Source organism: Heterodontus francisci, chromosome 39, assembly GCF_036365525.1.
Source record: "Heterodontus francisci isolate sHetFra1 chromosome 39, sHetFra1.hap1, whole genome shotgun sequence".
Lineage (NCBI taxonomy): Eukaryota > Metazoa > Chordata > Chondrichthyes > Heterodontiformes > Heterodontidae > Heterodontus > Heterodontus francisci.
The window spans coordinates 34,599,224-34,616,806 of NC_090409.1; the positions used below are offsets into that span (position 1 = coordinate 34,599,224).

The window sequence follows — 17,583 nt, forward strand, 5'->3', positions numbered from 1 at the left end:
ATGTTGCTTCATCATTTTTACCAAGTGTCTGCCTTATACCTTACGTGCCTTCATGTTTGTGCTTTTGGATAGAGCTGTTCATTATTCTGTCATTAACACTCTCTCTGCACTAACACTTTGTCCTGCACCACACCATTAACACACTCCCTTTACCTTTGCCTCATGACCTCCTTGTCAGTTATTGTCTTCTGCCCTCTTGTTCTCTTTCCCCCCAACCCCCACCCCTATTTTCACTTGTTTAAAACCTATTACATTTCTAATCTTTGGCAGTTCTGATGAAAGGTCACTGGCCTGAAACGTTAACTCTGCTTCTCTCTCCACAGATGTTGCAGGATCTGCTGAGTATTTCCACCACTTTCTATGTAACTCTTACAAATGCCCTGGATTCTAGAGCTGGTCAGAGGGCTTGGGAATTCTCCAGCGTGTACCTCACCTCCTGACACCCCAGTACAGTCCTGACCATGTATTGTGGTTTGTGGTAGAATGCTGCATAACTTTAAGATAATGAGTGACCAGCCCTTATCATCACCTGGGCAGCAAAACGTGCAGCAGGATGAGAAGAAGTATTAACATGAAGAGGAGAAAGAGCATGGGCAGCGTGACCACCAATCCCCTCCCGCACCCCGACTTAGAGAGGAACTCATCCAACAGTGTTTTATATGAACCTTCCCTTCCTATCCCCAATACACCAACAGCTCTGCAATCGTTTTCACTGTTACTTACTATCACCATCCAATAGCCTTCCTTCAATGAAACCTAATGGATGTTCCTCTTACATCAATACAACTATTACCACAAACAGCATATCCAGAAAAAAACACTCAAACTGCATTATTCTGTCTGTATACAATAGTTAGCAGGAAAATCAATAATCAAACATGTGCAATTTCTTACTGCTGATGTGTTGCACATTTTGCTCTTTTATATCTGGTAGTGCTCCTGTGAGATGTATTCACAGAGGTTACAACATTCAGCTGGAAGACGGCTGAGATTTTATTGAGGACACTCAAGCAGCTCTGGGGCTTGTGGGCCCAGGTTCAGATTACAGCACCTTGGTATTGGCCAGGTCAGTGTAGACCTGCTGACTGTGTGACACTGAAAGGGTACAGGTGGAATGACTGCTGGGGTGCAGGCATGCTGTGATGCTGTGATAGGTCAACAGGTGTTTCTGCAATGCAGTCAAAGCCATTCTTCCCAGGACTGTTCATCATCGCTTCAAACACTCTACATGAGAACAGAGTTCAGAAGTGTTGAAATTCTGTGGAAGATCCATTGACACGAGCTCCCAGAGCCAAGATGTTCCAATGAAATAGATTATGGAGGACAAAGGGTCACAATTTTAAGTTGTATAAGGCCAGATCTTGGTTAGATGCCTTGAGGTGATTCCTTCCCCAGAGAATAGTGCAAAAGGCTGCCATCACATGCCTTGGGTACAGAGTTTCTGAATTCAGTCAAGCAAGAGCTGGATCTGTTTCTGGCTAGAAGTGCAGGGGCAATAACACAAGTTAGAACTGGACCCCTCCATACTCTGAACCATTGTGCAAAAGCTGGCTGGCAGGCTGCTGAATGCACCCATCATTTCCTGGTGAATAGCCATCAATCTTTGACAGTAGCCTGGACCTACAAATTAAGCATTTGAGTCCTCTGCAGTAGAGCTAGTAAGTGATTTCCTCCTCCAGTGGGCTGGCAATTGTGCTGTTCTATCACCCTGCAGTACCTCCTGTGCATTGATGAATCATGATTCACCACATTGATAAGTAATCTTGTTTTAGAGTGAGCTGATAACTATTCCCCTGCAATAGCTCCTTTGCATTAGTGGCCTGCCTGATGATTTCTCAAATCTCCAGTCACCATATACCCGGATGCCGGATCCAAAAGGGACAACTGACATCCTTCCATATCTTCTCTTTTTTTCTTTAACAATTAACACGAATTTGTCCAAAGTATTCTCGTTTTGTCTTCACTAACCTAATATTTTAAGTACATGTGGTGCTAGTCTCTGATCTAATACTTGCTGGCATCAGACTGAGTGAAACTGCATTTTCAGGAAGGATGGCCTTCTGTTCCTGAAGTCACATAGATGGCTGGACACTTTTAGCTCCTGAAATAAAAGAGAGGAACGAGGGTTTGCTTTTACACAGAAGGGAGAATAGAGTGAGATAAGTGGCTGCTGAAAGAGGCTACTGTTGTCATGTAGATTTTGTCGAGTGAAACAGAAGTAAGAAGTGTTATGAGAGTGCTTCTTTTTTTAATAAAAATATGTTTTTAAGGACTCATATTCAAATTGTGGAAATGGATTCATTTGGAAGCCCGAAGAAATACTGGACTTAGTTTTTTTTCACTGGGACTATTGAAAAGACACTTGACTGAAAACACTTACTGGAAGAATCAAGGAACGCTAAAAACAACCTCTACTGGAGATCACCTGCTCTAAGATAAATAAACAACAGGAATCTTGGGCTAAAGGGAGATGTTCAGCAAAAGTATATTCCAGTGAAAAGGAAGGACTGGAAGAAAAGGGGTAATCTGCCATGGGTGTCTAAGGAAATAAGGGAGGCTATCAATTTGAAAAAGAAGGCATACAAAGTGGCCAAAAGCAGCATGAAACTAGAAGATTGGGAAAACTTTAAAGGTCAACAGAAAGCTACAAAAAGAGCTATAAAGAAAAGTAAGATGGAACATGAGAAAAAACTAGCACAGAATATAAAGACAGATAGAAAAAGTTTCTATCAATATATAAAACGAAAAAGAGTGGCTAAAGTAAACGTTGGTCCTTTAGAGGATGAGAAGGGGAATTTAGTTATGGGATATGATGAAATGGCCGAGGCATTGAACAGGTATTTTGTATCCGTGTTCTCAGTGGAGGACATTAGTAACGTGCCAGTAATTGACAAAGAGACGAACGTAGGTGTGGACCTGGAACAATCATTATCACGGAAGAGGTAGTGTTGGGCAAGCTAATGGAGCTAAGGTTTGATAAGTCTCCTGGCCCTGATGGAATGCATCCCAGGGTACTAAAAGAGATGGCGGGAGAAATAGCAGGTGCACTGACGGTAATTTTCCAAAATTCGCTGGACTCTGGGGTAGTCCCAGTTGATTGGAAAACAGCAGATGTGACGCCACTGTTTAAAAAGGGAGGTAGACAAAAGATGGGGAATTATAGACCGATTAGCTTAACCTCTGTAGTGGGGAAGAAATAGCAGGGCATCTCGATCGAAATTGTCCCGTTGGGCAGACACAGCATGGGTTCATGAAGGGCAGGTCATGCTTGACAAAGCTTTTGGAATTCTATGATGACATTACGAGCAAGGTGGACAATGGGGACCCAGTGGATGTGGTGTACCTAGATTTCCAAAAGGCCTTCGACAAGGTGCCGCACAAGAGGCTGCTGCATAAGATAAGGATGCATGGCGTCAGGGGTAAAGTATTAGCATGGATAGAGGATTGGTTGACTAACAGGAAGCAGAGAGTGGGGATAAAGGAGTGCTATTCTGGTTGGCAATCAGTCACTAGTGGTGTGCCTCAGGGATCGGTGTTGGGACCGCAATTATTTACAATTTATATAGATGATTTGGAGTTGGGGACCACGTGTAGGGTGTCAAAGTTTGCAGATGACACTAAGATGAGTGGCAGAGCAAAGTGTGCAGATGACTGTGAAACTTTGCAGAGGAACATAGATACATTGAGTGAGTGGGCAAAGGTCTGGCAGATGGAATACAATGTTAATAAATGTGAAGTCATTCATTTCGGTAGGAGTAACAGTAAAAAGGATTATTACTTGAATGGTAAAAAGTTGCAGCATGCTGCTATGCAGAGGGACCTAGGTGTCCTTGTGCATGAATCGCAAAAGGTTGGTCTGCAGGTACAGCAAGTAATTAGGAAGGCAAATGGAATTTTGTCCTTCATTGCTAAAGGGATTGAGTTTAAAAGCAGAGAGGTTATGTTGCAGCTGTATAAGGTACTGGTGAGGCCGCACCTGGAGTACTGTGTGCAGTTTTGGTCTCCTTACTTGAGAAAGGATATACTGGCACTGGAGAGGGTGCAGAGGAGGTTCACTAGGTTGATTACGGAGTTGAGGGGGTTGGCTTATGAAGAGAGACTGAGTAGATTGGGATTATATTCATATATTATAGAAACATATAAAATCATGAAGGGAATAGGTAAGATACAAGTAGAGAGGATGTTTCCACTGGCAGGTGAAGCTAGAACAAGAGGGCATAGCCTCAAGATTAGAGGGAGCAGATTTAGGACTGAATTAAGAAGGAACTTCTTCACCCAGAGGGTTGTTAATCTATGGAATTCCTTGCCCAGTGAAGTAGTTGACGCTTCTTCAGTAAACGTCTTTAAAGCTAAGGTAGATATCTTATTGAACAATAAAGGAATTAAGGGATACGATGGGAGCGCGGGTAAGTGGATCTGAGTCCACGAAAAGATCAGCCATGATCTTATTGAATGGCGGAGCAGGCTCGAGGGGCCGGACGGCCTACTCCTGCTCCTAGTTCTTATGATCTTAAGTTTACAGAGAAGCCACATGCCAAGGTTTATGGAGGTCAAGAGTTGACTTTCTGTTTTGGGATTTGGATTGTTTTCAGTTCAGTTGGGGTGTGAATGTTTTGAAGAGAGTTGGTGTTTTGCCTGCCGAGGAAAAGGACAGCCCCAACTCATCTTGCCTGCACCTCTCTAAGAAACTCTAAGAAGTCCAGTGTGTCAGCTCCTCTTTCCTCTAGTCTTTGGGGGGGGAAAAAACCTGCAATTCAAGTGTGTACTGGTTGAAATCCCTGTTGCTGCATTTCTCCTGGATAGCCTGCCAAACAGACCTTCAACATCGCCTCAAAAGAACTGTTCTAGGAAGATCCCAGTGACAGTGTCCATGCATAGTTGGGATGCCAGAATAAAGGGACAACTGACATTATTCCACATCTCTTTTTTTCTTCCAGAATTAGTAAGTATTTGGACAAAGCATTTTTCTTTGTAACAGAGCTCTTAAAATAAAATCTCTATTTTTTTGGTTAACTAGTGTGTAAGTGTGGGGGCGGGGGGGATTTTAAAAAGGGAACTTTCATGTTTCAATCTGCTTGTTAATGCTTTGCTTCATTACTGCTCAAGTCTTGTTTAATAATAAATGGATCATTTTGTTGTTTATTAAAGAAATCTGGTTGGTGTATTTTATCCAGCGATAAAAGGTAGAGTATGTGATTGACTGCATCAGTATCTGGGTAAACATTTAAATATATGTTGTGATATGTGGAGAAGTGGAACTAGAAAAGACAGTGCACTTCTCCCACCTTGCTTCTAACACCATGCTGGAAATTTTATGCAATTCATAGAATGATACAGCACAGTAGGAAGCTATTTGGCCCACTGCACCGGTGCCAGCTCTCTGAAAGAGCAATACAATTAGTCCCATCGGCCTGAAATTGTTTCCCTTTAAGTTTTAATCCATGTCACAATGTTCCTGTCCCTAAAACATGGGTTGGACGATAGGCAATGTGTCTCAGTTAATTTGTGTTTTAGTTTAATTACACCAATAGCTGATGTCAATGCTCCCAGATCCTGGGTCCTGCAAAGCCTTTCTCTAAATGCCTTTGCAGAAATAAACAGTTTCAATTTCCTTTCCAGGTCTAACGGCTGGAATGTGGTTAGTCAGGAGGAAGTCAAGATGTTGCGGCCACTGGTGCTGTGGAAGGGGTTGTGCAAACGTTGCTTTTTCCTTCTATCTCACTATGGCAGCCATCGGAGCTGACACCGTTTGTCGAGTTCAGAAGTACCACTTTGAAAATTAACTCTTATAAAGTTACACTCACTGGTCGTGTTATTGCACGAGGGTGTTTCTATGTATTGTTTAAGGAATAACTGTGAGATGCACAAAATGAAAACAGGCACAACACATTATTCTGTTTGATGTATTTCGGAATATTCGATGTAAATCTGCAGGGTTGTGAGTTGAACTAAAATAGCACCATGGATTTTAATTGGAATGAAATAAATGAGCAGTCTCATTGCTTTGAGGTGAGGCAGTGTGAAAAACATCTTTTGCCAGCAGGGACAGTGTTCATTGGTTGATACTTTGCCGTTTTTCAGCCCATCGTGCCTGTGCTGGCTCTTTGGAAGAGCTATCCAATCAATTCCACGCCCCTCTCTCTTCCCCATAGACCTGCATTTCCTCCCTACCAGTATTGAAGTTACGGTTATTCAAGGTACCTCTCTCTTAAAGACATATATCCAAGATAGTTGGTGTTCTCCCTGTAAATACTTGTGCTCTGGATTAGTTTCACACAGTTGTGATATAAACAAAGACTCCAGTTGCCTCATCCGGAGACAGCAACAAAGTGAAGAAAGAAAGACTTGCATTTATATAGCTCCTTTCACGACCACCAGACGTCTCAAAGCGCTTTACAGCCAATGAAATACTTTTTGAAGTGGAGGCACTGTTGAACTGCAGAAAATGCAGTAGCCAGTGTGTGCACAGCAAGATCCCACAAAGAGCAATGTCTATTTTTGTCATGTTAATTGATTGATATAAAAAATCAACGCTGAGTAAAATCTGTAAACCATCACAACAGAAGGACTCAAAACCCAGCATCAACGGAAAGTAGATCTGAGATTAACTATATTCTGACCAGAAGCAGCACAAAAGGTTGTCCATGGCCAAGTGCTGCAGACTGGCACATTCCAAGGTCCAGGATTATGTGCTGAAGGACGCACTAAAGCTTGGGGGCAGCCGCTGTAAAGGCTCATAGGAACATAGGAAATAGCAGCAGGAGTCGGCTATTTGGTCCCTAGAGCCTGCTCCACCATTCAGATAGGTCATGACTGATCATCTACTTCAATTCCATTTTCCTGTACTATCCACATAACCCTTGATATCTTTAATATCTAGAAATCTATCAATCTCTGTCATGAACATACTCAATGCTGGGACTCCACAACCCTCTGGGGTAGAGAATTCCAGAGATTCACCATTCTCTGAGTGAAGAAATTCCTCCTCATCTCAGTCCTAAATTGTCTGCCCCTGATTCTGCGACTGTGCCCCTGGTTCTAGATACCTCCCCTCCAACCTCCACCCCCCCCCCGACCCCCTCGCTACCCCACCAGGGGAAACATCCTTCCTGTATCAAACCTGTCAACCCTGTAGGATTTTGTTTGCTTCAATGAGATTGCCTCTCATTCTTTGAAACTCGACAGAAAACAGGCCCAATCTCCTCAATCTCTCCTCAAAGCACATTCTTGTCATCCCAGGAATCAGTCTGATGAAGCTTCCTTGCACTCTGTCTATGGCAAGTATATCCTTCCTTAGGTAAGGAGACAAAACTGTTCACAATACTCCAGGTGCAGTCTCACCAAGTCTCTATACAATTGCAGCAAGACTTCTTTACTCCTGTACTCAAATCTTCTACTGATGAAGGCCAACATTGCATTTGCTTTCCCAATTACTTGCTGCACCTGCATGTTAGCTTTCAGTGACTTATGAACAATGACACCCAGGTCCCTTTCGACATCAATACTTCCCAAACTCTCACCATTTAAGAAATACTCTGCATTTCTGTTTTTCCTATCAAAGTGGCTAACTTCACATTTATCCACATTATATTCCATTTGCCATGTTCTTGCCCACTCACTTAGCCTGTCTAAATCCCCTGAAGCCTCTTTGCATCCTCCTCACAACTCCCACTCCCACCAGTTTTGTGTCATCAGCAAACTTGGAAATATTACAATTGGTAAGGGACCCTTGCAGTACCCACTAGTCACAGCCTGCTACCCTGAAAATGACCCATTTATTCCTACCTTCTGTTTTCTGTCCATTAACCAATTCTCAATCCATGCCAGTATATTACCACCCCAATCCCATGCGTTCTAATTTTGCTTACTAACCTCTTGTGGTGGACCTTATTGAAAGCCTCCTAAAAATACAAATACAATATATCCACTGATTCCCCCTTGTGTATTCTGCGAGTTACATCCTCAAAAAACACCAACAGGTTCGTCAAACATGATTTGCCTTTCATAAATCCATGATGACTCTGCCCAGTCCTACCATTATTTCCTAAGTGTCCATTCATCACATACTTTAGAATAAATTCTAACATTTTCCCCACTACTGATGTCAGGTGAACAGGTCTGCAGATCATGGCTTTCTCGCTCCCTCCTTTCTTAAAATAGTGAGGTTACATTTGCTACCTCCCAATCTTCAGGAAACGCTCCAGAATCTATAGATGATCAATGCATCCACTATCTCTACAGCCACCTCATTCAACACTCTGTATGTAGATCCTCAGGTCCAGGCGATTTACCAACTTTCATGCCCATTAATTTCTCACCTGCTACTTTTTTACGAATATTAATTTCTTTCAGTTCCTCATTCTCGACAGTCCCTTGGTTCTTTAGTATTTCTGGGGCTTTTCAATGTATCTTCCTCCGTGAAGACAGATAACAAGTCTTTTGTTAATTGCTCTGCCATTTCCTTATGCCCCATTATAAATTGTACTATCTCTGCCTGCAATGGGCCCACATTTGTCTTGACTAATCTTTTCCTTTTTACATACCTATAGAAGCTTTTACTGTCTGTCTTTATGCTTCTTGCTAATTTATATTCATATATTATTTTCTCTTTCTTTATCAGTTTCTTGGTCCTCCTTTGCTGAATTCTAAAATGCCCCCAATGCTCAGGCTTACTACTTTTTTGACAACTTTATAAGCCTTTTCCAATGCTCTAATTCAATCTTTAACTTCTCTTGTTAGCCATGGTTCGATCACTTTTAGAGTCATAGAGTTATACAGCACAGAAAGAGGCCCTTTCCTGCTGGATGTTTATGCCTCAAAGGAATGGAAAGGTATTGCAAACCATGTATTAATTCTTTAAATGCTAGCCATTGCCTGTCTACTGTTACAGTTGCTAATGTAGTTTCCCATTCTACCACAGCTAACCAGTTTGGGTAGAACTAGCCAGTTCCATGTAAAAGTACTTTCTTTAAAAACAGAAGACCACAAAACTAGCATGCAGTCAATCACCAGAGAACTAAGTTCTACTAAATCCCAGTGAAGCAACTCTGCTACTTATTCTACCTGCTACTAGTTATTCCTATCTGTATCAAGATGAAGCAAATAGTTATGGAAACAAACTATTTTCAGCAATTGTCGGCCATGGTTCATACTTGGCAGCATTTTAAATGTTTTATATTAAATTGTTCACAAACATTACACAACTACAATTAATGTTTGGTAACATATTTAAAAGCCACCACATAAATTGTAATTTTGCATTAGTTTCTTTTTTTTTTAAATAGTGCGTTCCTGGTCAAATTTAGATTTTTTTACCATCTGTTAGCAACATTTTAAACATTTGTAAAATTCAATCTAAAAATGTAAAAGATCAGTAAACTACAAATGACCTGCAGATTGGCACCAACAACCCCGCCACAGTTACCTTGGGTCCATGACTCCAGCATTCAGCCTAATTCCAGGTCTGGTGTAGTAACAGCAATGGCCACCACTCCCAGAGGCACTGCCGATACTACTGAGCTTCCAGCCCTCTGATTTCCAGCAGCTCTGGGAGATGGGATCCCCGTCCTCAAAGGAACAGGGACCACAGTGTAAGGCAGTTCAGTGCCGTTAAATTGTGCCAGTGTGGGGCTCAAAAGGGCTGAGACTAGGCTCCCTTCACCTTTTCCTCCTATCGTCGGGACCCTCAAATTGTAAAGGCACCGTAACCACATCTTAAGGAAGACAATGGCCTGTTCAATGGTGGCCCTTGTTGTTCTGGCAGTGGTTGTATTGTTCCGGGGCCTCCATTGTGGAGTTGCACACAGGTGTCAGCAGCCATCTCTTCAATGGATATCCTCATCAGCCAGGAGCCCTCCGCAGAGACTGTCTGGTGGAATAAACAGCTGCAGCATCTGCAACTGCCTCAGGATGAATGAATGATGGAAGCTGCCAGGAAACCTGATGCACACCTGCAGGACATACCTGCAATGAGCAAACACCAGCTGCACTTTGAAGGAATGGAACCTCTTCCTGTTGGTGAAAGCACTGGGCTGCTCCGCTGGGGCCTTCATGGTCACATGGGTGCAGTCGATCATGCCCTACATCCGAGTGAATCCTGTCACATCCCTCTGTGCCTGACTGGCCACCTCTGTGGTGAATACGATGTTGTTCAATGCCTCCTCATACAGGATATCCATCACCTGAGCGATGCTGCTATGGGCAGACACTTGCGACATCCCTTGGAGATCTGACCCCTGAAACAAGTCAGATGCTGGAGAATTCAAGGCCACTGAAACCTTGACATCTACTGGTTGTGGGTGTCCACCTAAAGGTTTTCCTCCTGGAGTGTGCACAGATCAGCAACCACCTGTTTCAATTGGTGTATCCATCGGCAGCATTGCTGCTCAGACATGTTCATGAAGCTGAACCTTTGGCTGTTCACCCTATGTTGCAGGTTGCGCCTTCATGTCTCTCCTGCAGCACCTCTGTGTCCCTCTGCATCAGGGGGTTGCCTGTGTTACTGAGGCCACTGCACATCATCACTGCTCCAGCCCACTTCTGAGTAGATGGTTCCTTTTTATGTTAACTGCTATTCCATTCTCATATTCTCTCTTTGCCAGTCTTATTTTCCTCTTCACTTCCCCTCTGAAATTATTATATTTGGCCTGGTTCTCACTTGAAGAATTCAACCAACAGGCATCATGCAGCCTCTTTTTTGTTTCATCATATTTTCGATCTCTCTCTTCATCCAAGGAGCCCTGGCTTTGCTTCCCTTATCTTTCACCCTTATTGGAATGTACCTGGCCTGTTCCTGTAACATCTCCTCCATAAAGATCACCCATTGTTTTTCCAGTTAATCCTTGGTTCCATTCTATTCTAGTTAGATCCCCTCTCATTACATTGAAGGTAGCTCTCTATCAGTTTAGAAGTTCTACTTTAGATGGTTCCTTGTTCTTCTCCATTATTTATCAAAACTTTATGAAATGACGATCACTCTTACACAAGTGTTCCCCAACAGAAACCTGGCTCACCTCATTCCCCAACACATGATCCAGCAATGCCTTCATCCTGCTGTTCAAATCCCTCCATGGCCTGACCCCTCCCAGTCTCTGTAACCTCCTCCAGTCCTACAATCCTCAGATCTCTGTGTTCCACCAATTCTGACCTCTTCAATATCTTTGATTTTAATCACTCCACCATTGGTGGCTGTACCTTCAGCTGCCTGGGCCCGAAGCTCTGGAATTCCCTCCCTAAACCTCTCCACCTCTCTTTCTCCCAATTCCAGAGACTCCTTAAAACCCTGCACTTTGACCATCTTTCCCTCTTCTGTCCTCACAGCTCCTGATGTAACTCGGTGTTGAATTTTGATAATCCCTCCTGTGAAATGCTTTGTCACACATTATGATTTCAAAGCACTATTTATATAAATACAAGTTGATGTTATTCTCCTCTCCCCCCACGTCAATGCACCGCCCTCTCCCCGATCCGATCTGCTGGCCTTCTGCAGAGAATCAGCAAACTTCAACCGCAACGACTGGTAACAGGGAGGAAAAGTGAGTGAGACCGCAGACATCGGGTGTCCATGTGCGGCTACGATAGGGGTGGGACGGAGGCGGTGTTTCAGTTCCCAGGCACCGTGTCTGCAGTCAGAGTGAAAACTTTATCAATAACCCTCTCCTCAGAAAAACTCTCACTTACCAAGAACACGCAGAGTGATGCTTGCTGTTGTTTGACTGCCGGTATTTGGAACCATGGTCACAGTGTATTCTCCACTGTCCGAATCTGTCACTGATTTCAGCAGGAGTGACCCGTTAGTGGGGAATATCTCAGCCCGGGATTCGTATTCATCACTGAGAGAAACACCTGTACCGATCCACACACCGATACTGTTCACTCCGAACATCCAGTTCCCATTCTTCACCGCAGCTGACGGCTTCACTGAAAAAAATGCATCGTCTCCGACGGTCACATTAATCCGACTGTTTTCTATCAGGATGGTAAAATCCTGGGATTCAGCTGAGGAAAGAAAATCACATGAAGGAAGTAAAGAGAAACAGTCAAACTCGACACAATATCTACTTTTTTAAAGTGATAATAACGTCATTTCTTGTATCTCAATCTGATTTTCTCTGACAATCCCTTTGCTGTCTTGTTTCTCTAATCACGAAAAGAAATGAGACGAGACAGTGATCCTTACCCACAGATATCAATAAGCAAACAGCTACCGCAGTAAGTGACAGTCTCACCATCCTGAGAGAACAGTCCCACTCCCTGTTACACTCAGTGACTGACCTGCTCTTCCTGGTTGACAGAACACATCAGTTGAGTCATTTAGTGAAGTGTCAATGCTGATTGGACCGAGTGCTGTTCACCTGACTGGAAACTCATTCCAGAGAATCCGAGCAATTCATAGCAATTGTTGGAAATGTGCAGAGGACTCACGTTCACTTAAAGTGTGCAGATCTTTGCTCAGGAATTAAAACTTTGCTCCTGTTTTGTCTTGAGGAATGCACAGCTTGAAAGGGCAGGGTGGACTTAGATCCATAAGAGAGGTGACAATCCCAGGTATCCGAGGCACTCCGGTTAAAACCTCCCTGTACATGGATGACGTCGCTGTCTTCTGCTCGGATCCGCTGTCCGTGCGCAGACTGATGAGCATCTGCGACCAGTTCGAACTGGCCTCGGGAGCCAAAGTTAACCACGGCAAGAGCGAGGCCATATTCTTTGGGAACTGGGCTGATCGATCCTTTGTCCCCTTCACCATCAGGTCAGACTACCTGAAGGTGCTGGGGATATGGTTTGGAAAGGCCGGGGCGTGCACCAAAACCTGGGAGGAGCGAGTAGCCAAGGTACAACACAAGCTGAACATGTGGGGGCAGTGATCTCTCTCCACTGTGGGTAAGAACCTGGTCATCAGGTGCGAGGCGCTCACGTTGTTGCTGTACGTAGCACAGGTCTGGCCCATACCCCACTCCTGCGCTGTGGCGGTCACCCGAGCCATTTTCTGCTTCATCTGGGGATCCAAAAATGGACCAGGTCCGGAGGGACACGATGGTCAAATCTCTGGATAAGGGTGGGAAAAATGTACCCAACGTGGCCCTCATCCTGATGACCACCTTCGTGTGCGGCTGCATCAAGCTGTGTGTAGATCCCCAGTACGCAAACTCCAAGTGTCACTACGTGCTGAGGTTCTATCTGTCCCTGGTGTTGTGAAGGATGGGTCTGGTCACATTGCCGCGGAACGCTCCATCCAGTTGGACTGTGCCGTACCACCTATCCTTCGTGGAAAAGTTTGTGCAGAAAAACAACTTTGACCACCAGTCCATCTGCACGGAATGTCCTCGAGACCCTGTGGGAAAAGGAGATGGCGAATCCTGTTGGATGGTTCCCCGAGCAGACTGCAAAGGTAATTTGGCAGAATGCCTCATCACCAGAACTTTCAAACAAGCACCAAGACGTAGCATGGCTGGTGGTGAGAAGGGCCCTCCCCGTCGGATCCTTCCTGCATACCCGGAATCTCACCACCTCCGCACAAAGCCCTTGAGGTGGCTGCAGTGGGGAAGAGATGATTTCCCAACTCCTTCTGGAATGTGCCTTTGCAAAGCAGGTGTGGAGAGAGATGCAGTGGTTTCTGTCAAGATTCATCCCAAGCAGCTCTGTAACACAGGAGTCTGTGCTCTACGGGCTGTTCCCAGGGACGCACACCGAGATAAACATCAACTGCTGCTGGAGGACCATCAACTCGATGAAAGACACTCTCTGGTCTGCCTGAAACATGCTGGTCTTCCAGTGAAAAGAGTTGTCCACGACTGAGTGTTGCAGACTGGCACATTCCAAGGTTCAGGACTACGTGCTGAGGGACGCACTAAAGCTTGGGGCAGCCGCAGCAAAGGCTCAATGGGGAAAGACCACGGTGTAAGGTCCTACCATCACAGTGAACTGAGGGACTGGAACCCGTGTAAAACCCCTCGGCCTGCCTGCACCAAAATATGGTTTTGCTGTGTCATGCAAATGTACTATGCAGTAAAATGGAATGGAAGGGTTGAGAGGCAACTCACGTTCTGTATTGAAGAAAACTGATTTATTTTGCACTTTCTGGAACTTCAACTTGGAACTGTTTTGAACTGTTTTGTAATTTTTGTTTTACAGATTTTTATGAATAAAGTATATTTTTGGAAGAAAAAAGGATTGGCTGTCAGTTCGCAGGTTGATGAGCATTTGCGACTCGTTCAAACTGGCCTTAGGAGCCAAGGTAAATCACAGCAAGAGCGGGGCCATGTTTTGTGGGCACTGTGGTAGAGGGAGAGTGGAGGTGCTTTGCAAAGGGGTCACCCAGTCTGATTTTGGTCTCCCCAGTGTAGCGGCAACCACATATTGAGCAGCGAATACAGTATACTAAATTGAGAGAAGTACAAATAAATCACTGTTTCACCTGAAAGGAGTGTTTGGGGCCTTGGATGGTGAGGAGAGAGGAGGTAAAAGGGCAGGTATTACAGTTCTGTATCCTTAGAGTTATGATTCTAAATTAGGATTATGTTTGTGTACCGTGGGTCTATTCACAGCTTGATGCAGTCACAGGCAAAGGTAGTTATCAGGATGAGGGCGACATTGGGTACATTTATCTAAAGGTTTGAACATCATGTCCCTGCAGATATGGTCCACTTTTGATCTCCAGATAAAGTGGAACATGGATTGGGTGACTGCCATGGTGCAGGGGTATGGGCCAGAGCTATGCTACGTCCAGCAACACCGAGAGCACCTCGCACCTAATGACCAGGTTTTTATCTGCAACGCAGAGGGACCACCGACCACATGACCAGTTTCTGTTTCATCATGCCTGCTCGCTCTTTCCAGTTTTTGACACACACCCCGGCCCCTCCGAACCATATCGCCAGCACTTTCAGGTAGTCTGACCTCACAGTGAAGGGAACAAAGGATCAGTCGGTCGGTTCCCAAGCATGACCTCGAGCTTCCTGTTGCTTACCATTTCAACACACTCTGACTCTATGACACCAACCTGTCATGTCCACATTTCTGTGCTTGGTCTGCTGCAGTGTTCCAGTGAACGTCAACATAAGCTCGAGGAACAGCACCTAATTTCCCAAATAGGCATTCTCCAGCCTTTCTGACTGAACATTGAGTTCAATAATTTCAGTGCATTCCCTTTATTATTATTTTATCTTATGTTGCTTCATCATTTTTACCATGTGTCTGCCTTATACCTTATGTGCCTTCATGTTTGTGCTTTTGGATAGAGCTGTTCATTATTCTGTCATTAACACTCTCTCTGCACTAACACTTTGTCCTGCACCACACCATTAACACACTCCCTTTACCTTTGCCTCATGACCTCCTTGTCAGTTATTGTCTTCTGCCCTCTTGTTCTCTTTCCCCACAACCCCCACCCCTATTTTCACTTGTTTAAAACCTATTACATTTCTAATCTTTGGCAGTTCTGATGAAAGGTCACTGGCCTGAAACGTTAACTCTGCTTCTCTCTCCACAGATGTTGCAAGATCTGCTGAGTATTTCCACCACTTTCTATGTAACTCTTACAAATGCCCTGGATTCTAGAGCTGGTCAGAGGGCTTGGGAATTCTCCAGCGTGTACCTCACCTCCTGACACCCCAGTACAGTCCTGACCATGTATTGTGGTTTGTGGTAGAATGCTGCATAACTTTAAGATAATGAGTGACCAGCCCTTATCATCACCTGGGCAGCAAAACGTGCAGCAGGATGAGAAGAAGTATTAACATGAAGAGGAGAAAGAGCATGGGCAGCGTGACCACCAATCCCCTCCCGCACCCCGACTTAGAGAGGAACTCATCCAACAGTGTTTTATATGAACCTTCCCTTCCTATCCCCAATACACCAACAGCTCTGCAATCGTTTTCACTGTTACTTACTATCACCATCCAATAGCCTTCCTTCAATGAAACCTAATGGATGTTCCTCTTACATCAATACAACTATTACCACAAACAGCATATCCAGAAAAAAACACTCAAACTGCATTATTCTGTCTGTATACAATAGTTAGCAGGAAAATCAATAATCAAACATGTGCAATTTCTTACTGCTGATGTGTTGCACATCTTGCTCTTTTATATCTGGTAGTGCTCCTGTGAGATGTATTCACAGAGGTTACAACATTCAGCTGGAAGACGGCTGAGATTTTATTGAGGACACTCAAGCAGCTCTGGGGCTTGTGGGCCCAGGTTCAGATTACAGCACCTTGGTATTGGCCAGGTCAGTGTAGACCTGCTGACTGTGTGACACTGAAAGGGTACAGGTGGAATGACTGCTGGGGTGCAGGCATGCTGTGATGCTGTGATAGGTCAACAGGTGTTTTTGCAATGCAGTCAAAGCCATTCTTCCCAGGACTGTTCATCATCGCTTCAAACACTCTACATGAGAACAGAGTTCAGAAGTGTTGAAATTCTGTGGAAGATCCATTGACACGAGCTCCCAGAGCCAAGATGTTCCAATGAAATAGATTAGGGAGGACAAAGGGTCACAATTTTAAGTTGTATAAGGCCAGATCTTGGTTAGATGCCTTGAGGTGATTCCTTCCCCAGAGAATAGTGCAAAAGGCTGCCATCACATGCCTTGGGTACAGAGTTTCTGAATTCAGTCAAGCAAGAGCTGGATCTGTTTCTGGCTAGAAGTGCAGGGGCAATAACACAAGTTAGAACTGGACCCCTCCATACTCTGAACCATTGTGCAAAAGCTGGCTGGCAGGCTGCTGAATGCACCCATCATTTCCTGGTGAATAGCCATCAATCTTTGACAGTAGCCTGGACCTACAAATTAAGCATTTGAGTCCTCTGCAGTAGAGCTAGTAAGTGATTTCCTCCTCCAGTGGGCTGGCAATTGTGCTGTTCTATCACCCTGCAGTACCTCCTGTGCATTGATGAATCATGATTCACCACATTGATAAGTAATCTTGTTTTAGAGTGAGCTGATAACTATTCCCCTGCAATAGCTCCTTTGCATTAGTGGCCTGCCTGATGATTTCTCAAATCTCCAGTCACCATATACCCGGATGCCGGATCCAAAAGGGACAACTGACATCCTTCCATATCTTCTCTTTTTTTCTTCAACAATTAACACGAATTTGTCCAAAGTATTCTCGTTTTGTCTTCTCTAACCTAATATTTTAAGTACATGTGGTGCTAGTCTCTGATCTAATACTTGCTGGCATCAGACTGAGTGAAACTGCATTTTCAGGAAGGATGGCCTTCTGTTCCTGAAGTCACATAGATGGCTGGACACTTTTAGCTCCTGAAATAAAAGAGAGGAACGAGGGTTTGCTTTTACACAGAAGGGAGAATAGAGTGAGATAAGTGGCTGCTGAAAGAGGCTACTGTTGTCATGTAGATTTTGTCGAGTGAAACAGAAGTAAGAAGTGTTATGAGAGTGCTTCTTTTTTTAATAAAAATATGTTTTTAAGGACTCATATTCAAATTGTGGAAATGGATTCATTTGGAAGCCCGAAGAAATACTGGACTTAGTTTTTTTTCACTGGGAATATTGAAAAGACACTTGACTGAAAACACTTACTGGAAGAATCAAGGAACGCTAAAAACAACCTCTACTGGA

At 44.2% G+C, this 17,583-nt stretch overlaps 1 protein-coding gene across 2 annotated transcripts in view; it reads right to left on the reverse strand.

Annotated features, from left to right (window-relative positions):
• The window catches only part of LOC137352710 (carcinoembryonic antigen-related cell adhesion molecule 5-like), a 721,824-nt gene that overhangs the window by 694,408 nt on the left and 9,833 nt on the right, over positions 1-17,583 (reverse strand). For both annotated transcript variants that reach the window (XM_068018446.1, XM_068018445.1), the window contains exon 3: positions 11,680-11,997. In XM_068018446.1, the coding sequence (XP_067874547.1) occupies positions 11,680-11,997 (318 nt within the window). The remainder of the gene's footprint in view (positions 1-11,679; positions 11,998-17,583) is intronic.